The sequence below is a fragment of the Stenella coeruleoalba genome (assembly GCF_951394435.1).
Source record: "Stenella coeruleoalba genome assembly, chromosome: 2".
In the NCBI taxonomy this organism is placed as follows: Eukaryota; Metazoa; Chordata; class Mammalia; order Artiodactyla; family Delphinidae; genus Stenella; species Stenella coeruleoalba.
The window spans coordinates 39,161,686-39,185,026 of record NC_137147.1 but is presented as its reverse complement, the minus strand read 5'-3'; the positions used below and the strand labels follow the sequence as shown (position 1 = coordinate 39,185,026).

Here is a 23,341-nt window from a genome sequence, read left to right as displayed (position 1 = left end):
AACACTTTTGTTAATAAATATAGCTAGGTAACATGTACTGGCCTTGAAAAGATCTCAATACCCTATTTTAAGGTATGTTAAAAGTTAGTGCCTGCCAATTCTATGTACTTAGAACACTGAGTAAAAAGTTTACTAAGAGGCGTGTATGGCTGGGGAAAATCAGCTAGGCAAATGTGGAAAATATCTTTACCCTTGTTTCATCTTTAGCAAACATTTCTTAAATTTACTCTAAACTTCCAGAAAGTTTAGACCAGTTTACATTCTCTAGCAGTATTTGAGAGTGCCCTTTTCTTGTACTTTATCATCATTAAAGTTTGTTTTTAATATGAAACACTGGCAGTTTGTAAGTGTATTAGGATTCTTTTTATTGCAAGTGATGAAACACAGCTCAAACTAGTTTGGGGGGTGTGGGCTGGGAGGCTGTTACTAGCTCACACAATCTAGCTTTGGTTTAAGGGACAGTTAGATCCAGAGTCTTAAGTGATGTCCTTAAAGTGTAATCTCAGGCTTTCTCTTGAATATTACTTGGTTTATATTTTGCTTGATTTGCATGTTGGCCTCATTCTGCCATTGACAAGCTATTAATATGGTATGAATTATGGCCACTAAGCATTCCCATGTCTGCATGCATACAGTTTGTGATGATAAAAAAAAAAAGAAACTCCCTCTGTCTTCTAGTATCCACATATCAGTCTCTTGGATGAATGCCCGTTTCCCTGCTTGGACTATTCATTTTTAAATGTCAATGGGGTTCCCTTATTACATGAGTCAAATGTCTTTTTGTAGATTATTTGATTGTCTTGATGTAGATTATTATCTCCTTATACAGGACTCTTGATCAATGCTGGGCTATAGGTTTTTGTTGCAAATCACCAGAATTCATATTCTGCAGAGTTCTCTATCAAATCTAGTTGGTCTACAATTGTTCTTGCTTTGGGAAAGCTTAAAATCTCTTCTCTGGACTAAGGCTTTTATTTCTTTAAGAAAGATGTAGTAATGAATGACTGATGGCTAAGAGGTTTGGCTCTAGAGGCTGGCTGCTTACTTTTCCACTTTAGCTGTGTAATCTTGCACAAGTTGCTTTACCTCTTTAGGTCTCACTTTGTTCATCCGTAAATTAGGGTAAGGGTAATTGCCTTATAGTATTGTTGTGAGGACAAAAGAGATATTAACCCATGTGGAACACTCATAACAATTCTTGGCACAAAGTAAGGGCTTAATAAACTAGAAACCAATTATATCCATATTATTATTATATTTATTAAGTTGTTTTCAGAAGAGTTTCACTCCCTTTAAGTCTCATGGTATTATTTAGAATCCTTCAAACCTTCTTTAGGACAGTCTGACAAAGGCTGATGTCCTTTTGAGCCAAACCATCAGTGAACTTATAATAGTAGTAGAATAGTTGGTGGTGCTTTTCCTCTACATTGCTATTTTTCCATGAATGTCTGGCCTTTGAAAATTAAGTGAAGATACTTGTTTTTTTGTGTAGACAGGTTATTCTAAAATAATCATTTTCTACAGTGATAATAGTAAAGGAAGAAGAATATTCTCAAGGGTATTTGTGTGGCTGTTACAGGATGGGAAATTAAGAAAGCCTACTTTTCCATGCTCTTTTGATGTCAGAACGTCATTAAATGTCTATTTAGTCTGTTTGCAGAGGAGAGTTGGAAATTGCCTACCTTTGCAGGTAACATAGCTAAAATGTTTAAATGAGTTATGTGTCAAATCAATAGAACCTTCATTGTGAGTGGAGGAAGGGATATTTTCTTGGATAATATGAAGAAGTTGATTTATCTCAATGATTCAAAAATTTTTTTCAACCCTAGACCACTACTCTAGCACCTAACCACCATGGCCTGTAACATATTATTGCACATTCATTTATTCAGCAGATATTTGTGCATCTAATTTGTCAGGCAGAGCAGTGAATTGTTGATGGCTCAGGCCATAGTTGAACATTCAGTTTTTGGTGTTAATTGATTCATCCATTATGTGTTCCATGTTTTATTTTTTAGTACAGTGTGATTTAAGTTTGAGGTTATTGCAAAATAATTGACTTTAGGATTGAATTTTTTTTATTTGTTTTATTATTTATTTTAATATCAGCCATCACAGGAGTATCTTCTATAATTGTGTTTACAAATTTGCCAGTCTGCTGTGAGAATTTTCTTAGACACACACAAAAAGCACTCTCACATTTTTGCAGCTTTAAATGTTAGAAAGTTCTTTATCCCAGCATTTCTCAACCCTGACTACTGTTTAGATCTCTTCTGGAGCAAAGTAATCCTTGTGAACCTTTGAGATGTGCCCAGTGACCTCAATCTGTGTGTACCATGTTTAAAAATGTAACCCTGTTCCTTTTAGTGATCATTTGGTACCAATTTGATCATAAACAAATGCAACTTCAAACACAGAACGTTTCTAACAATGATAGAGATCTATATAGAGATCTTCTAGATGATCCATAACATGCTTTTTTCCTTTTCTTTTTCTTACATTGCCACCAAAATGAGAATAAGATTTAAAAATTCTTATAGCTTACCTTCAGCACTGCTTAACTCTATTGAGCAAACCCTGCCATGTTGTAACTCCCACTTATTACTCTCTGGAATTGCATAAATTATGAAATCTGCCTTCTGTGTGACATCCTTTTCAAATATCTGAAGGTAGTTATCATGTCTCTTCCTTCTATTCCTAAGTAAAAACATCCTAAATTTCTTTAATCTTTTAATTTAAATTTAAAAATTATATGTTAAGCATCTGATGTGTGGAAAGGCATCGGCCGTATTAAATACAGAGGCATCATTCCTAGGTGGAATCTGAGAGCTGCCACTTAATAATAGTATTCCTTATCCTCTTTTTATAGACAAAGAAACGGGATCAGAGGGTTAGTTGAAATTTTAGTTGGTAACATTGGATAGGATGGATTGGTGTAGGTGGAAAATCAAGACATTTGCTTCAGAAGAGCTTCTCTTTTGTCATCGTTTCCAGAAACTTCATCATGGTCACGGCTTAGAACTAAACAGGAAAAATCTTCAGGGTGTGATTTCTGTGTGTATACCTTCATTCCATGTGATTTTTTCCCTACTATATAAGAAAGAACTTGATTATTATAACTTACGTATCGTTATATTTAAGCAAATAATTAAGGATACATTTTTCTGAATATACATATGCATAAAGTTTAATGTCACTGACCTTGATTTCCAGTCTCAGTTCTACTACTATCGGAAAGCATATGATAAGGGAAACAGAAAGGCATTTACAAGCTGAGAGGGAGGTAAATGCTAAGGGAGAAGGGTAATAGCGTAGGTGACGTGATTTCGGGAAAGCCATTAACACACAGCTGTTACTCACGGACAGTGAGTCTCAATCCTTTGATGTTTGTGGCATTCATAAAGAGTTTAAAAGGTGATTTATAAAAAATTATTACAGAGAATTGAAAAAACGTCGCACCATTATCACATTTTTCATTTGGTCATCTTTAAAGCCTAATTATGCTCTGATCTTTTTGAGGAAAATTATGGTTTTTACTAAGCACATACTTTATTACTGGCTTGTCATTGAGTGGTACCTCTAGCTTCTTATTCCCAGCAATTGTACTTCGTTCTACATAGTATTGCCCAATCCACTCAGTTCAGTGTTCTGCCTGACAAACACAGTTATCATGGTATGTGTAGGTAGCTGCAGCTACAAATAAATTTTTCTGTTTTCAGATTTGCTGGCTAACCTGTTAAACTTCTGCTATAAGATCTGCTGATGGTTCTCAAATTTCTGTGGCTTAAGAATCACCTGGGTGTTTAATTAATATAAGGGTTCCCAGGTACCCATCCGCAGAGGTTCTGATTCGGTAAATTTAGGATGGGACTCAGGAATGTGTAAACTTTACAAGCACCTATAAATGAAACACAAACCTTGAACAGCTAGGATTGCTCATCAGAATCACCTGGAAGATTCTTTTTTATTTTTACTTTTTAATTGGACTTCGTCTATTTTTTTCTTCCAGTTTTCTTGAGATATAATTCACGTAAAGCACTGTATAAGTTTAAGGTGGACAGCATAATGATTTGACTTATATACATCATGTAATGATTACCACAATAAGTTTATGGAACATCCATCATTTCACATACATACAAAATTTTTTAAAAAGTTTTTTCTTCTGATGAGAATGCTTAGGATTTACTCTCTTACAAACTTTCATATATAACATACAGCAGTGCCAATTTATTAATCATGTTGTACACAGAAGACTATTTTAAACTGGCATGCCAAGCCTACAAGTTGAATTTCCAGGATTGGGATCTAGGTACAAACATCTGGGGGGAAAAGTTCTATTGGTGATTGTGATGCAGACCACAGGTCAACCATTGATTAATTTTGTGTAAGTCCATATTGTATTTTATAGTTACTGAGTTCTAAGTATGTGGCTATGTTAATGTCTTAGAGTCTGGCTATGTTTTCCCTGTTTGTAAAGCATTTGGGCAGATTTTTAAAGAGAAGGTATTTAGTAGACAATTTTTGAGTGTTGATGAACAATCTTTTACTTCTCTGGGCATTTTTGAAGGACACATAATGAAGTATTTTCTTAGAGCAGAGGGGCTCAAGGTATTCTCCAGACCAGCATCTTTGGTATTATCTGCTAATTTATTAGCATTGCAGATTCTCAGGCCCCATCCAGCCCTTCAAATTGGAAACTCTGATTGTGAGGGAAGCTAAAGTTTGAGAACCTCCATCTTAGAGTAATAGCTTCACATTTTAAAAATTTATCTAGTACTTTATATATTGTAGGGGATCAAAGAGTTTTTGAGAGGCTCAATACCAATTCTGAACTGAGAGAGTTGATTTTTAAATCACTAGTTAAGAATAATCTAAAAACAAAAGCATATTCTTTTTCCAAACAACTTCAATACACAATCATTAAACAGATGTAAATGTATTAGCTAATTAATTTAATTAGTGCATAGATAAAACATTTACATATTAATGCTATCTCAGATGTGATACAGATTTCATTTTCAGAATGTACCCTCTAATTTAAAAGTGATTCTTTTTCCCCCTATTTATTTTACTGCAACATTAGAAAATCGAGTGTTAAAACTAAGCATTTTTGTGAGGTTATTGGAAAGTGAATAATCCATCTTTCTCTAATTGTGGACATTTAAGAGATCTTAAGTTAGTAAGATAATTATCATCTAAACCAAGAAATTTTAAAGCTGCTTTCAAAAATAATACAAGTATATGTATTCTTAATATTTTTTGTTATAAACCATTTCACCTGCCTTTTGGAATTTCAAATTAATTACAAAATGATGAATTTTCAAAATCTGAAAATTAGATTAGAATGAGAAACTGAAAATACTGAATTATATTGCTTACTCAGTTTTACTTTCCATTCCCTGGAAAAAATATGATTGTTCTTGCGTTATTCCAAAATGAAGAAAAAATTTAACTTGTTTTCAGTTAGTCTTTTTAGAAGACAAGTTTAAAAGATGACTACTTTCAGATTTTTCTGACAAGTGCAGGTGTCAGTGTTAGTGTTAGTTCAGTGGTGGATATTCTTAAAGAACAAAATAATCTGTGATCCTGCCATCTTGAAACTGCTGTTGTTAACATGTGTAAACTTTGCTAACACTTTATATATTGTATCTTTCTGGTTTTATCTGTGCATTTATAAGTTATACATTTATTCATATACATAAATATGCATTATATAGACACAGAGAGAAATGGATTCATACTCAAATTTTGTTGTAGAGCCTGCTGTTTTTGCATACTACTGTATTGTAACATCTTATATAACTACAGATTAATTTTTGTAGACTTTGCCTTGTCTCCTAAAATTTTATATTACTTGGTTTTGTGGGAAGATTATTTCTGTGGCTAATGTTCTGTCAGTTAGGAATTGACCCTGGTAACGACTATTGAATAAAGACAAGAAACGAAGACATATTTGTCCTAGAATATAAGCTCCATGGGAGTAGGAACTTGGTCTGTTTTGTTTATTGTACTATGTCCCATGCTGAGAACAGCATCGGTCTCATAGGAGATGACCAAGAAACATTTGTGGAATAAATGAATATATTCTCTAACATGAGTATCCTAAAGGTTCATTTTTAAATTTATTGATTAGAATTCAGAGACATTTTTCTGGAGAAATTAATTATAAATAATAGCTAGCTAACCGTCCTGAAAATTTAATTTGAAATGTCAAATTTTTGTTGATTTGTCCATTAAGAGGGATTTTAAAAAATTAAACATTATCTGAAGTATTCTGGTTTTACAGCAATTACTAGATGGAAAATATAACAACAAATCCTATTTATGATGAGAATACTCCTAATAATAAATCTGAAATACTTGTCTAAGGCTAACCCCCCGTTGGAAAAAAAGCCAATAAGATTAGAAATCAACTTACTGAAAACTTTTGTGTCTTATGATAATAATTACAACAGTTTCTAGGAAAAGATTATAGAAAATAAAAGGAATCAACTCTCATGTTTCCAGCTGGACTAGGAAGACATAAATGTGATAAAGGTATTGATTTAATTGGTTAACAACATTAACTATAACTCATGCATTTTCCTGACATAGATTGCAGTGATAAGGGAAGTAATCTTAAACTTCAAGCTTCTTTTTAGCAGATAGGTATTCTAGTTTCTCAGCTCTCTTCCTATGCTGTAAATCTCTTCTCTGTCAAGATCACTTACTCTCCTTGGTGATGGTATCCGTGCTATTCACTGTTACACCGCTTGGTGATTTTTTTTTATTTTTAGCTTTTTTTTTTTCCATTCTAACATCTAGTATGGTTACTTATATTTGAAAGTGCATATCCAGATAATTGCAGTAAATCCAAATAGTATGCCTTGTTCCCAGTACTGACATCATTATGCTGTTTAACTATGATTGTAATCTATAGGATCACAGGAATGCTGGTGAATCACAAATTCAGTGATACCAAAAAAGAATGTTGAAGGGGCAGTTAACCTTCCATGGACTGAAGTTAAAGTCAAATAGCAGATTTGGGCCAAATACTTAAAGCCACTTACACACATGCCTACTAAGAACACAAAACTGAACGAGGCAGTCTCCTGCCTCCAGGAAGATTTAAGGACTGTAGAGGAACATAAATATAGCAAAATAACCAGAGTGGTCAGATCTAGGGGAGAGGAGCAGTTTTTGGAAGACAAAACAGAGAAAAAGTGATGATGGAATTGAATCTTGAAAGTTTCTCACATAAATTTACCAAGTTACATATTGAGAAGGATACCCCAGCAGAGAGAGTGGAGTGAGTGAGCCATAAATGAATAACATACTATGCTTTTGAGTAACTACAATGTGGCCGAAGAAATGTGGGAAATGATGAGGATGAAGAGATGGGCAGGAAACTAGCTAAAGGAGGGTTTCATCTGAAAATAATTAGACTTTGTCCTGTGTACCTTTGATGGGATTTTAAGCAGGACATAATATCAGAGTTCTTCGTTTGGAAGTATCATTGTGGTAGTGATTTGAGGGCGAAATTGAATGAAAATGACAGTGCAGATTAGTTCAGTCAGTGGTTCCTAAATCTCACTGTGTATCATATACATGTTGGGAGTTTTAAAAAACCCAGATTTGGGGGCCCTACTTCAGATCTACTGAATCAGATTTACAAAGGTAAGGCCCAGAAGTCTGAAATATTGACTGTCCCCAAGTAATTACAATGCAGCTAGATCAGCATTTGGGAATATCGCATTAGGTAACTATTTCAGTAGACTAAGTGGGAGGCTGGCTATGCTCCATGAGGGCTGTTCTGCTTATCACTATATTCCTAGTACTTACACAGTGCATGGTACTTGATAAATGCTCAATAAATACTTATTGAATGAATAGTTCTTGAATGAAGATGGTTATTCTGAGGTTCAGGAAGGCCACTTCCCATCTAGTGTTTTGGTTCTCTAAAGAGTTATGATAATTAAATGAGCTAATATATGAAAGCATTATATTTAAGTGAAAGCAATACACAGCGCCTAGCACATAGTAAGTGCTCAATAAATGTTAGAAGGGGGAAAATTCTCTTCATCTTTTCTCTCATGGTACTTTGTGTAAATAGGTATCTTGGCAATTGGTTTATGCCTGACCAGAGCTCCTGAAGTAAGTATGCAGATTGGTTTTACTTTGGGGATCTGGATGTTAAGCAAATAAAAAAACACCAACAATAGTGAGCTTAAGATGTTCAAATTAAGTACAGAGATGCTCCTCTGCACAAATTAAAAATAAAGTCTAGTGGGAATGTATGAGTTGATTGGATTACTGATTCTCTCCCCTTAGTGGCTGGCAGTACCCATTAAAGGGTGCTTTGCCTTGAACAGGTAGTCGGTGGGGCAGAAAGGATTGTCATTGTTAGATGCCTTTCAGTTAGAATTTTGGATTTATAGGCAGACTCCAGGAAAGAGCCTGGCCATGAGTTCCTCTGAATAGCTTAGGGTCAGGTCCTAAGTTCCAAAGCCAACCCCTATACCTCTCTTTTATGTCTTTGGAGATGTAAAGTAGACCAATTTTGAACTTTATAATAATGCCCTGGACTTATAAATACTTATCTTGGTTATTAAAATGAGTTTCTGAGAGGCAGCATAGTCTAGTGTTAATAGCATGGTTTCTAGAGCCAGACTGCTTAAGTTTGAATATAGGCTTACCATTTATTAACTGTGTAAACTTGGGTAAACTATTTATCCAGGTTCCATTATCTGTAACATGGTGATGATATAATGGTTTAAATAAGTTAATAGGTGAAAAAAGTTTAGAATACCACTGTGTACATAGTACGCACCATGTATAGATGTTTAGATTTAAAGCTGCAGGCCAAAATGCCAAATAAAGAATGAAAATTTCCTTGGAATTTCCTCTGACCTGAGACATTAAGAAGTACAGGGCAGCTAAAACAATGAGATATACAAATTTCATATCTCAGCTTGGGAAAAATTAAAACAATAAAAAAGACCCATAATATATATTACCACAGAACACATGGGCAAATAAATACACATTCATGGGTTGGCAGAGACAAAAATGGAAACAGATCTTTTTGGTAAAGGATAACTTAAATGCCATATCCTTTAGATCATGGAATTTCACTTCAGAATGTCTATCTTATAGAAATACACAAGAAGTGCAAAACAACAACAACTTGTACCTTCAAGGCCAGAAAGAATTTTTAAAGCCGCAAATAATAGAGCTGAGAGATTTTTTTTTTAATTTATACCTTAACTTTATTAGAAATGTCTGTTCATCTGTTAACATTTCGAATGATTATGATCTAACTTCAGTTCTTAAAGTCACCAATATTTACAATTAGGAATGCCAACAGGCTTTTCTTGTGCAATTAGTAGACAACACAGATGAATTAACATATATGCAATTATTCTGTGTTCTTATTAATCTGAAGAATAATAGGCTTTCTCTGTAAAATGGCTATTGCTTATTCATGAACTCTGTACACAAGAAGCTTAATAAGACAGCAGCTCTAAATGTATTTCCTATACAAAATCATATGAGGATATAACTACTAGCTTCTTGTCCAGTACTGTATGCTAAATAATAATGAAATAGTAAGTATGTGAAAACTATAGTACCACAAAGATTAAGCTGTACTGCTAGTTTACTCAAACATTGATTCTAAAATGGTCATGGAAATGGGTAAGCAAACTATTCAAAAGACAGAATTTTTACTGTACTCTTGACTGATTTCTAGTGTGACTATCTTTACTTGATCTGTACTTAATAAAAACAACATAGATGGAATTGATAATTTAGAGAATAACGGTGCCCTTATTTGCATGCTAAAAATCTGCCTGTTCTGGTCTACAAAACTTCTATTGTGCCATCTAAATAGTAAGTAAATAAATAGTACAGGATTCATCTTTGTGGGACCTAGATTCCATGCTCTACCAGAAATAATTTGTGGTCAATAGTACTGTAATTCTGTGGGGTATGAACTGATAAAAAGAGCCTTCCTGTGAGTAGACAAGAAGCTGGGCAGTTCAGATGCTAAAACTATTAAGAATTTTGGAAGTTTTAGCTTTAAGCTGAGAAATGTTTTAAGAGCTCCTATAGTCACATGTGAAGAACATCAGATAAATTTCTTCATTAAATCTTTATTACAGGTCTCCTGATTGCTTTATGTCTAGATTGATTATGAATAGAAGACATACTGATTTTCATCACCTTCTTCATCTAATTTAGGTTTGTCAACTCTTGAGATATCATATTACTTGTTTTATTGAGGCTTACTTTTTTTCCAAAATCCTGGCTCATGCTCAAATTCTTATTCTCACAGTCTTCACTAGCTTAAATATATTATCCTTTAAATGTTCTATCCAAGCTCACATTTCTAATGGATTTGTCTTATAAAACTTGGTTGCCATATCTTGGACATTCATTATCTTCAAAGTTCTGAACAATACAACTATTTCTAAAGATATAGAGATAATCCATCAGCATGGTTAGCTTGATCAGATGCCCTTTAAAAGCATATAGCATGTAATATAAGGATTTAAGTTTTTCACCAGGTGTTTCAGTTGGGTAGTAATTTGTTGGTAGCTTAGATTTGGTTGAGTAATTTAAAAGAAAGGGCTTAGTAAATCTGATGAAAGTTGCTGATTAAATTCTGATCACCTGGACTAATTGTGGCATTTGAACCAATATTCAGGTTTATCATGAGATCATTGATCATCACTGTTTTTTTGGTGATTTTACTTGAACCAGATAGAAATCTGTTTCCCGCTCCACTGCTGCCTCTTACCTGCCAATTCAAAAGGGAAAAGAAGTGAGAGAAACAGTATCTGAGATGCTAGGGCCAATGGGGACACACTAGATGTCTCTCCCACCCCCAGGAACTTCAGTACATGTATAAGATAGGTTTTTTAAACTTTTATTATTGTACATTTTAAAGTTCAAATTTAATACATTTACTTAAAATCAATGAGAACAATGAAGTTCTAATGCAAATAAAAAATGAAGTTGTAGACTGAGGACACTTGGATTTTCATGTTAGACTTATAGCATCGAATATATTTTTGTGTTTTTAAAAAATTCTACAGCATTGAGAAAATCCTGATTCATATAGGTCAGTAGTTATAAGTAGTAATAATTTTTAATAGCTCACCTTCAATCTCAAGATACTCAAGTTAAATTGATCTAGTTGCTTGAATTGAAATTTTTGTATCAAAGTTCACTAATAATAGCAAATGTTCACATTCCTTATTAAAGTATAAAAGTCAGATGAGCACACAAACGTGAGCAAGTGCTAAAATTATATCATCACTATTGTCACAACACCGCTGCTGGAATTTCACTTTGTAATTATACAGCATAACAGGAGCATACTCTTGAGAATGAAGAGCCTTGCTTGTTTTTGAGAATGTTACTTCTATGATTGAACCTCATAACTTTGTAGATAGTGGAGGGAGGAGAGATTTAAGGTGGAGACAATCATGTACTTAATTCACAGAATATAAGGAAGATTAAGTGAAATAATGCTGGCAGGGTTCTTAGCACAGTGCTAAGTGCTCAATAAATGGTAATGGCTATTTTCAACATTTAATAAATAATTGATTTAATTGGATTAGGTTGAGGGTCATAGGAGAGCAGCTGAGTATTTGAGGAAGCAGCAGCATTCTCCATTAAGAAGATAAAGCCTTGTGGAAGAGCAGAGACTTAAGTAAAAATTTAAAAAAACCACCTGTGTTGAAATCCTGTCTCCTACAGCATGGCTATTTTTAACCTACTGAATCCCAGTTTCCTCATCCGTAAAATAGGGATAATATTTAACCTGTTTACAGGTTGTTATGAGAGAACTAGTACAGGATAGTGTTTGACACATAGTAGGTTTTAATAAACAATAGCTATTAAAGAAGAAGCTAAGGATAGAACCAGGTTAGCCTTGTTTACCTTCAGCTGGGTCAGGAGGAATAGGTAGTGCTACACAGTGAAGCAAAGGAAGATGGCTCTGCTTGGATGACTTATGAAAATCTTTCTGACTGATTTTATTCTTGGAAGAGTTCCCTAAAGATGTATGATTATATTGACACCCTTATTAGTTTTTCTTAAACTGTTCTCTTAAATTCTTAGTATTATGCCACATCATTTTTTTCTTCCATACGCCTGCATTTATTTGGTACCTTTTGTGCCAGTAATACTGAATAGATAAGGGGTTGCTAAAGGAGTAAGCAAGCTGAAAACAGTAGCTGATTATAGATGCTGATATAAATTCCTGTAGCTCACAGTCAGTATTGCTCATGTGGTAGCATAGAGGGAAAAAAGTCTCTAAGTTGAGACTACTTTTGAATGGCTATGAAAGTGCAGCCTTAGATATACAGGCTACTTTTAAGATTTTGGCCAAATCAAAAACATCCTCTCCAATTTGATGTGCCAGGGAGGAAACACTTGCTTTGGACAGGTGTGAAGCTTCACCTTGGACTTCTTGTGAGAGTTCCTTTTGTCTGCAGTAATCCAACAATTTGTGTAGCTGTCTTTAAAAAAATACATTTATGTAGTAGGATAAATCTCTATATATAAATTTAACTACATGGCATCTTCTTATCCTTTCATGGTAAGCAGAAAAATGTAAAATGAGTTTTATTCAAGCAGACGCAAACTAACGTATTGTCTTTTTTCTCTCCTCCTCCTCCTCTCTTTTGTTAAATAGGATAAGTTCTGAACGTCGAAAAGAGAAGTCTAGAGATGCAGCCAGATCTCGACGAAGTAAAGAGTCTGAAGTTTTTTATGAGCTTGCTCATCAGTTGCCACTTCCCCATAATGTGAGCTCACATCTTGATAAGGCTTCTGTTATGAGGCTTACCATCAGCTATTTGCGTGTGAGGAAACTTCTGGATGCTGGTGAGTTGGTTTACAAGGACATGATAGGTCTAAAAATTAGAAATCAGAAGTAATTGGAAATTACTTTTAGAAGGTGGTCATACTCTCACTTCTTTTGTAACATGATATCCTTTTTATTACCTGCCTTTAAAGCTTCATTCAGGAATTTTAAGGTATTGGCCTCCCTCCCCCTCTTTTTCTCTTGCTGCACCTACCTACCTAGCTACCTGTATCTAATGACATGACCCGTCTCTTTTCAGTGGTTTGCCTTGCTTCATTAGTTTAAATAATCATTAAAAGCCCTTGGAAAATCTAATTTTAGTCTTCCTGTCCTCTGGCCTTGACTGTGTTTTGTGTTAAAAGAATGACAGGAGAAAAAATTTAAATATATAGAAAAAATATATGCTGCATGTATTAAATAAAGTATCTGGGGAAAACTTTATAAAAACATCTGAATATTACTATCATTTAAGTATAACTTTTTAACTAATTTTTTTCTTCTTGTGCTTTTTTTAGGTGATTTGGATATTGAAGATGAAATGAAAGCACAGATGAATTGCTTTTATTTGAAAGCCTTGGACGGTTTTGTTATGGTTCTCACAGATGATGGTGACATGATTTACATTTCGGATAATGTGAACAAATACATGGGATTAACTCAGGTAAAATACCCACATATTAAGAGCCCTTCTGTATGTGTTTATGATTTTATGTTATAGGTCTAATTTTTTTTTTAATGTTTTTACAGTTTGAACTAACCGGACACAGTGTGTTTGATTTTACCCATCCGTGTGACCATGAGGAAATGAGAGAAATGCTTACACACAGAAATGGTGAGAAGAAAAGTTTGTTTGATTTATTGTGACAGGTGGTTTTACCTAATTGGATACTGTCACTAATTTAAAAATTTTGCTGTTGTAACCTAAGGCCAAACCTCATTTCGTGCTTAATAAAATGTTACTCTATTCTTTGTTAAGTCCATGTTATTCTATTTTTTAGGAATTTCATAAAAATACCTAAATTTTTTAAAAAGCCCACCTAATCCATAAATAATTATACAAATATAAGAATTGATAAAATGGAAAAATAAATGAAAATCAGGACCAAGGAAGTTAATTTAGAATGTAACTTTAAGGCAAGGGGAAGTCATAATACAAATAATAGGATTTAGACAGTTATTAAAGTTGAGGTGCCAGTTTGGGCTCAAGCTTCTAAATGCCCAAGAAAAAGAAAAAGTTTCCCCAATTTTAAAGAGCATAACTGCTGTCTGACCCCTCAGGTTGTTCACAATAATTTGAGACTATGCAGTTCAGTTAGAAAGTATTACATTATGGATGCCTCCACATTAGCAGTAACAAAAAAGACCTGCTCGGACCTTTAACTCAGGAATGAATTGTTAAAAATAATCAAATCTTCCAAGATTTGGGAGAAAAGTACCTTGTGAATTACAAAAACTGAATTAAAGTCTTTTCACAGCTGTGCCTTCTTAAATAGAGTATATAGATCATAATTTGATCTTTCTTTCATGACTCAAAAGTTACCACACTGAAAATTTGTCATTTTGCTCTGTGGTTGTTCTTTGCAGCTCTCCCACTTAAGTGTAAGTTTGTTTGCTTCTACATTAAACAACCTCATTTATATTTCTTTGTTAATAATTTTTTATGGTTTTCTGTTTAATCTCACCTCATTTATACTAATAGTTAACCTTTATTGAGAGATTACTCTGTGCCAGGACACTGTTTTCTGAATTTTATGTGCTTTAACTCCTTTAAAAACCCTGTGAGGTTAACTATTTCTGTTTTACTGAGGAAACTGAGTTACAGAGTTATTGAATAACTGGCTGAAGATTACTTGGTTAGTAAACAGCAGAATAAGGGTTAAACTAAGGTAGACTGGCTCAAGTCCACACTCCTTAGTACTTTAGAGCTCTTTTCATGTTCACCAACTCTCATTACATTCTACTGCCATTTCTCACCTTGGAGCCCTCTTCTGTTATTTAATTTCATGCCGTGTTCTTACTGTGAACTTGGAAAGCAAATGAATACTTTTTAGAATTCTGTGTAAAGGAGGAGTAAATGTACTCTAAGCAAGGACCTAAGTGGGCCGTTGATGAGTTTAATATAGTGTTTACACTTTGAGGTTTGTATTGGCAGCTCAGTGCTTCCCTTGGGCTAGACTATAAATGCATGGATATATGGAAGTCTTGTTTTGATTTGGTAATGATGCTAATGCATTATTCTAAATCAGATATAGTCTACTTATTATAGCTTAAATGTATGTTTTTAACCAAATGTTTCTTTAAAGCACATGAACGTTCAAAGCACATATGCTCTCTTATAATAAATTTGTGATTTAATTATGAACATTTAAAAAAATCATTCCTAATGTTAATGAATTTTTGATATCTTGTTGGGAAAGAAAAATGCAGATTTTCACTTTTAGCAAAGTGCGGCTGCTGCAATGCATCACATTTCGATGATACACTAAGAGCCTGTGGTATTGTTTATACAGCATAGTCCTATTTCATTTAAATTCTAAAAATAAGATTTAGAGTTCATTAAATTATTATAAAATATTTATTTTTATAGGGCTAAAAACTTAGTTGTTTAAAAACTTTTTTTCATTAGGAAAATGCTAGTACTTTTCACTTACCATAGTTTTTAAATTTATTAATATCTTCATGTCCCAGTTCAAAGGCTTTGGGTTCCCAAAGGTCAGTCCAATTCAAGTTTAGATTTTGAAGGACTGAAAATACCCCAAAGAATTTACATGTGGATCTCTGCTGCTACCACAACGCCCACCCCCCCACACACATCCCTAATACCATCACCAAGACCACTGTGGTTCTTGTGTCTTTTTAAAATCCACTTTCAAATGCTTCTAGGGAGGGCAAATTCAGTCCTATTTAAGTAAACCCAAATAACTTGTATCAGCACCAAGACTGCCCCAACTTGCCTATATTCTGTAATTGTGAGTATGAACTAGAACTCTTCTTTCTCAAGAGTCCAGTATTTCTAGCTAAGCAGCCTAAATTTAAACGTATTATCTTGTTTCTTTTCCACATGTTACTTTTCTTTCAATATACTAGGCTCAAAATCTCCAGGTCTTTTTTAAAAAGTTCTCTTCTCCCTTATTTCCATTAATCTTTGAGTTTTTATAGATTCTACCTCTTCACTTGTCTTTTGTTGCCCTTCTTTTCACTTCTACTGCCTGCTGCTCAGCCCCTCATTACCATCATTGTATTCTAACACATCATATATATTGCTGCTAGATTAATGTTCCTTAAGTTCCTATTGTGCTTCCCAACTCAAATTTTTTAGAAGCTGTATTTTGTATATGTAAGGCTGAACTCCTCATTGTGGCATCCATAGCCCTCTATAGTTATAGGCCTAACCATCCCTTCTAAGTTTGTCTCATTACTCCTCTGCATGTACTTTATATTATAGTCAAACTGGACTATGCACTGTTCCCCAAATATGTGCTGTTTTTTCTCACCTCTCTGTTTTTCGTTCTGTTCTTCTGCCTGGAATACTCTTCTTATTCATCTCTACTTACTGAAATTCTAATGTCTATTTTTCTAAGAAGGACTTTTTGGTTTCCCCTTGACTAGATTTCCCCTTGACTAGAAGTTATCTTCTAATCTCTCTCTGTACTCCTTTAAAGAGTTCTTGTAAGCCTTGGGCGCTTACTCTACATCATATTGTTGTCATTGGCCTCACTACGTATACTCAATTTTTAACTTCTTCAGGAGAGGCATTGTGTCTTGTTCATCTTTATATTGCCTGAAGTATCTAGTCCAGATCCTGAATAATGAATATTTTTGTATTTGTTGTGAATCAGACTGATCAAGGAAGAGGAGAAATCAAGTTGCTGTTTGTTTAGTCACCTGAGTCTAATCTCATTCTTTTAGTTATCTGAGGCTTGGAATGGGAGTAAATAGACTTGAGTTTATTTAAATCTAACTTTGCTTTGAAAGTCATTCAACATGTTTTTTTTTTTTCCTAGTAACAAAGTAGAGATAATTTCCTGCTTGCTTTACAGGAAGATTTAAGAAAAATCAGATATATAAAAATGTTACTTGCTATTGAAGAGAAATTTTCTGTTTTAAAAGTTCTATAAATATACAGAATATTTATTATAAATTGAGCTAGCACATCTAGTAAAAGTTTGGAGGAGTTTGCTGAAGTTCTTTTTTTGGGTGTGCTTTGTACACTGATAACACAGTTATAGGGCAAATTCATACAGTGTTTATATTTCTTTGTAATTTGACCAACCTTACTGGCTTGAATGTGAAATGATTAGGTGCTATCCCAAATATGGATTCTCATCCCACCAACTCAGGGAATCACTACTACTGTGAACCCATTACTTACTAGGAGTGTGTTAAATCCCTTGGGTATGTTAAAATGCGCAAAGCAGTTGTGCTCATGTTGACACTTTTCATTGAATAGCACCTAGGTGCTGGGGACTATGCTATTCTTACTGTAATAAATTTGTGTGTTTAATTATGTTTTTTAAGTTTATTTCATGTTTTCATTAGGCCTTGTGAAAAAGGGTAAAGAGCAAAATACACAGCGGAGCTTTTTTCTCAGAATGAAGTGTACCCTAACTAGCCGGGGAAGAACTATGAACATAAAGTCTGCAACATGGAAAGTAAGTAAAAATGATCTGTGAATGCACTTGATTTATAGATAAATTAATACATCTTGACATTTCTAATATTAAGACAGCATTAGAGGAGTTCCCTGATGGCGCTGTGGTTAAGAATCCGCCTGCCAATGCAGGGGGCACGGGTTCGAGCCCTGGTCCGGGAAGATCCCACGTGCCGCGGAGTAACTAAGCCCGTGTGCCACAACTACTGAGCCTGTGCTCTAGAGCCTGCGAGCTGCACCTGCTGAGCCCATGTGCCACAACTGCTGAAGCCCGCATGCCTAGAGCCCGTGCTCCACAACAAGAGAAGCCACCACAACGAGAAGCCCGCGCACCGCAACAAAGAGTAGCCCCACTCGCCACAACTAGAGAAAGCCCGTGCACAGCAACAAAGACCCAGTGCAGCCAAAAATAAATAAATAAATAAAATTAAGATAGCATTAGAACTATGAGGGAAAAACTTACTGTTCCTTGGCCTTTATAGATTTAACATCCAAACAGTGTAGTAATTCACCAATTTGAGGCATGAACTTATGTGCATTGTGATGCTACTGGCTTTGCCAACCACCCAGTGTTTGAATCTTGATAGAGATTAATTTTCTATTCGTTGTTGTATCATTTCTTTGCTCAGTGTTGAAACACAGTCATCAGATCAAGAAATAACCATCAAATAGTGACCAGATGAGTGAAAAATCAGCTCAGATTTGTATGAAGGCAAATTTTTTTAAAGAGTAATCTTATGGTGCCTGAGGGGTCATGGGTGGTGTTGTAGGGAAAACATTTATTGATTTTCAAAAATGTAGTAATCTACTAATGACAGTAACTTTTATCAAAGCTTACTTGCCATGTCAGACTCAACTGTCTCTGCATTTTGTTTTTTACTAGCATAAATTTTTTTAAAAACTGCTTTGTTTTTCTTTATACATAGGTACTTCACTGCACAGGCCATATTCATGTATATGATACCAATAGTAACCAATCTCAATGTGGGTATAAGAAACCACCTATGACATGCTTGGTGCTGATTTGTGAACCCATTCCTCATCCGTCAAATATTGAAATTCCTTTAGACAGCAAGACTTTTCTCAGTCGTCACAGTCTGGATATGAAGTTTTCTTATTGTGATGAAAGGTAAATGAAATATAAAATATAACTTGAAATTTTTAATTAGTCCACAGAACTTTTTTTAACTATTAACTGTAATAAAGACTATGTATGCTTTCTTCCACTTAAGTTGAATACAACCATACATCCTAGAATTTAGTAAAATTAACTTTATAGATTAATTCAGCCACATTTATTGCACATTTACTATGTACCATACATACTTACTCTAGCAGGTGCTATCCAGAGATTATTAGGATGAGGTCTTTTTCCTTTAGGGGTTCTAATTTATTTAAAGAAAAGATAAATATATTTTAGAGATATACAGTGCATAATTTGAGGAAGGATTACTTCTGTTTGTGGATTAGAAAGCAAAGTCTTTGGTCATCTCCTCATCCTACATATTTTTCCTGAGCAGCTCCATCCTTGCCCATGGTTTCTATTGCTGTTTCTCAAATTTCTACTCATAACTATTTCCATTTAATTGTCAATTTGATATTTTTATCTGGATATTCTTCTGTATTATAGACTAAATATTTCTGTACTTGACTGAAACACTCCTACCCCTAAACAACACTTCAGAAACAGCTTTTCCTCTTTTAATGCCTATCACGATTAATATACCACTGTAGACACATGACTCCAGCAAACATTGGGAAGTCGTCCTTAACTTTTCTTTTGCTTTCATTATCTACACTCAGTTGGTTCCTAAATCTTAATAGATTTACTATGTACATATACCTCCTGATCCATTCCTTCCTTCCACTCTTGCTTTCCTGCCATTGAGTTCTTCAGCTTATTATTACCTTTGGCTTGAACTGTTGCCATAGTCTCCTAACTGCATCTCTGCCAACAGATTTGTGCCCTTTTAATCTCATCCAGGTTTCCAAGAAGTGGAATTCCTCATGTGAAAATCATATCATGTCATGTGAAAATGCCTCAGTTGCTTCCCTTCATCTTCACACACAAAAAAACTTTTGTTTATAAAAAATATTATAAGAGCAGGAGATTTTTATCAAAGGAAGACATACATTTTGAAAAGCTGAAAGAAAAACAGACCTATGCAATATATCTAAACTTCTTAGCATGGCAAGCAAAGATATTTATGATCTGGCCCCTGCTGACTTCTCCAAATTAATCAGGAGAAGGGGAAGACCCCTTCTGATGCGGCCCCCAACACCCTACAGCCAGAGAACTCCACATGCACTATTGTCTTAGTGCAATGATGGTTTTCTCAACTCCAAACACGTACTTAGCTTCCAAGAGCCACCTACTGCATCTACTTGTAGAGCTTTCCTTGTTTCTTTAAAAAACTACCATTCCTTATACATATTCTGTCATAACCTTTTTTCAGCTTTTGTAATTAGTTGCTTGGTTGTCCCATTTTTTACTGTAAGACTGTGTAACACAGTGGCTGAAGGCATAGGTTCTGTACCCAGACTACTAACTTCTGACTTTGCTGCCTATATCCAGATGATCTTAGACACATTACTACTTTTCTTTGAGCATCAGTTTGTTTAGAGTATAATACATGTATCTGTATTATCTTCAACTTGAACATTATGTGAGAAAACCGATTTGAAGCCCTTAGCTCTAACATGAAGTGGATAAGAAGCCCCAGCCCTACTGGACAAGAAAATGTGACAGAGCACTGGCTTTGGAATCACATAATTCTTGATTCAGTCCTGGCTTGCAGTCCTGGTACTTATAGTGTGGCCTGGGTGTTACAACTTAACTGTTCTAAATCTCATGTTCCTTATCTGTTAAATAAGGGTCACGCTTCAAAAGGCCGTTGTAAGGAGTTTGTTGAGTGCCTAGTACGCATAGTGACTGCTTCACCACTGGGGTTAGCTTTAAGAAGAATGAAGACAGAAGAGCTAAGAAGTATTTTATGGTGTTTACTGCCTGTATTTATGTCAATGTATGATAGAACAGAGATGGCCCATCATTTTTTTAGGAATTATTTTTTATTTTTTGAACTCAGTATGAAGTATAGGGGTGGGCTGGGGAGAAAGAAAAGTGATGGAGCTACAATGAGAAAACAAGAAAGGGAGTGACATTCCCCTTCTGGTTATCTTAGAAAATAAGCAAAATGGTCGTGGCAGAGGGGTAAAGGCAGCCTGCTTAGAGACCAACCAAGTAAGGTTTTGAGTCTGACCAGGAGATTGTTGTTTTCTGGTTAGAGCTCTTTTTAGGAACTTCTCACAGCTATAACCCCTAAGAACCAAGATATAGAAAAAATTTTTCTCAATTTTGAGAAAATCTAACATATCAAACTTCTTATATCCAAAATGTCCCACAAATGGCTATTATTTATTATACTAATTTCCACTTATAATCATTCAAACATTTGAGCATCTACTATGTTTGTGGCACGACAACTGGCACTAAAGTAGAAATGAAGTTTAATTCCCACCCCATGATACTTAGAATGAATGAATCCTGTACTGCACAGTTGCTTTAGATTACAGGTTTCCTAGTCCATTAAAAACACTTTTTGATTAAACTTTCTGGATCACTCCTCCCCTTTTTGGTATAAAAAGCTATGTAATTCTCTAATGTTAAATTATCTTGACCTTTCTCCCTCAAATATGAATACAATTGACCTAGGAAAATAATGCTGTATTTTGATGTTTATATTTTAGTGATAGACATACCTCAGCTCAGATTGAGAAGCACTGATTGACATCTGATTAAATCAGAGCTCCTTAACGTGATACACAAAAGCTCTCATTAATCTCATCCTCCTGCCTACTTCTCCAGCCTCACCTCCCCACTTCCCCCTGCTAACCACGTCAGAGTATTTGTTGCCTGTACAGTGTTGACCATTTTCTCATCTCTGGCTTTGCTTGTAGTGTACCTTCTTTCCGAAATGGTTTTGCTCTCTCTTTGACTCTCTTTTATACTCAACTCATAAGTCTCCTATAAGAAGCTGTCCCTCACCGCCACCATTCCTTATCATGGATAGGGCTGGTTCCTCTGATTCCTGCACGATTCCCATCACTGCACTTGCCACATAATTTCATAAGTACTGTGGTAAGTGCACCAGAAAATTCACCATACTTTGCCTTTGCATTTTCACATCTAGAACAACGCCAGGCACATATGGGAATATAAAGGTTTAAATAATGAAAAAAATTTAATTCCATGAGAGTTTTATTCAAACATATAACCTATATGAGACCAATTAAAATCATTTTTAAAGCATAATTTAAAGAAATAGGATTTTTGGGTTTTTGTAACAGTAGTTTCCTTTGTAATGCTGCCACCTAGCGTAGATGTGTTTAGAGATATCCCTCAGTAAAGAATTCTGGATTTTGGCTTAGTTTTGTTTAGTTTCTGTTTTTTTCAGCTATTTATCTGTTTATTTATTTTGGAATACACTATGGCAGATCTTGCCTTAAGGTATGACAACACAAACAGTATTAGTTTTATACATTTTTTAGGAGAAGGATATCTCCCCTGTGTGTTTTCTGGAGTTAGCTGGTTTTTTGGATACAGTGCATTATATAACTTTTGCTTGTGCCTCAGTTAGAAAGTCCTTTGAATCCTAAAGTCTGAGAAATCAAAGAACTTAACTCATGTTTTGCTCCCTGAAAAGGAGAGAATATTTATGTTTAGCATGGTGCTAAGAAGACAGCTTTCTTTTTCTCATGAAATGGGCTCCATTTCAGACTGTGGTTAGAGGAAGTCATAAGATCTAGTCTCTGTTCTAAAGGAACTGCCAGGGAACCAGAATGGGTAAATGGATTATTTTCCAGTTCGTTTTCACTTTGATATCACAGTTTCATCTGAAATGAATTCCTATAATTTTATGTAATTTCAAAAACTAAGTACAAGAGTATCTACCCAAACCAACAAAATATGAATTTATTTAGTTCCTATATTAAAATTTTGTAGTAGATATTGATCCCCCAAAGTGTAAAGCCTTGCCTAGAGGAACTGTTATATAAAGAATCTGATTTAGTATACACACACACAAAAGGAATCTGGTTGTATGGTAGAATAATGTTATGGGTTTAGTCTATAATTTAAATTAAATGTCATTAACTACTTTTAAAGCTTTTATCATTTAATTTAGCAGACCTTCGTATCTATCTATTACATTAATTAACTGTCTTATTAGCAAAAGTGTGTACAATAAAACATGATAAAAATAGGTAACAGATAAAAGGGTTAAATAGCAGGATGAACCCTTAGGGCTTAAAGAAATGCATGGTGCTGCATTTAGTAACTGTAGAGTTACTATAGGTGAGATATAAGTTTATCTAAACAAAGAAGAATGCTCTTTATTTTTGAAAATTCAATTGTCCATAAGATTAAGGCATATCAGTTACTCTGGAGAAGCAAAATGTCCTTCATTAGTTAGTTTCTGTCATTTTTATTCTTACTTACATTTTTTATTTAACAGAATTACAGAATTGATGGGATACGAGCCAGAAGAACTTTTGGGCCGCTCAATTTATGAATATTATCATGCTTTGGACTCTGATCATCTGACCAAAACTCATCATGATAGTAAGTATAGATATTCTAATTATTTAACTCTTGCAATTTCTACTGTTTGGTTATATATCTAACTTTTTGGTTAAAATTAACCAGTCTTCCTAGACCACACATTTTAATAAACCACTTCATAAGTGATGTGGGTCATTAAATCTTTGTTTTGTATTTATTGTAACCAATACCAGTTAACGCAGAATCATTTAATGATATATAAAACTACCCT

At 34.5% G+C, this 23,341-nt stretch overlaps 1 protein-coding gene across 2 annotated transcripts in view; it reads left to right on the top strand.

Annotated features, from left to right (window-relative positions):
- Positions 1 to 23,341, top strand: part of HIF1A (hypoxia inducible factor 1 subunit alpha) — a 41,778-nt gene that overhangs the window by 7,056 nt on the left and 11,381 nt on the right. The window contains exons 2-8 of one of the 2 annotated variants that reach the window (XM_079915088.1): positions 10,146 to 10,224; positions 12,689 to 12,879; positions 13,375 to 13,520; positions 13,607 to 13,691; positions 17,399 to 17,511; positions 18,437 to 18,639; positions 23,024 to 23,130. In XM_079915088.1, the coding sequence (XP_079771214.1) occupies positions 12,831 to 12,879; positions 13,375 to 13,520; positions 13,607 to 13,691; positions 17,399 to 17,511; positions 18,437 to 18,639; positions 23,024 to 23,130 (703 nt within the window). In that variant the 5' untranslated portion in view covers positions 10,146 to 10,224; positions 12,689 to 12,830. The remainder of the gene's footprint in view (positions 1 to 10,145; positions 10,225 to 12,688; positions 12,880 to 13,374; positions 13,521 to 13,606; positions 13,692 to 17,398; positions 17,512 to 18,436; positions 18,640 to 23,023; positions 23,131 to 23,341) is intronic. The other variant, XM_079915087.1, reaches the window with a different exon arrangement.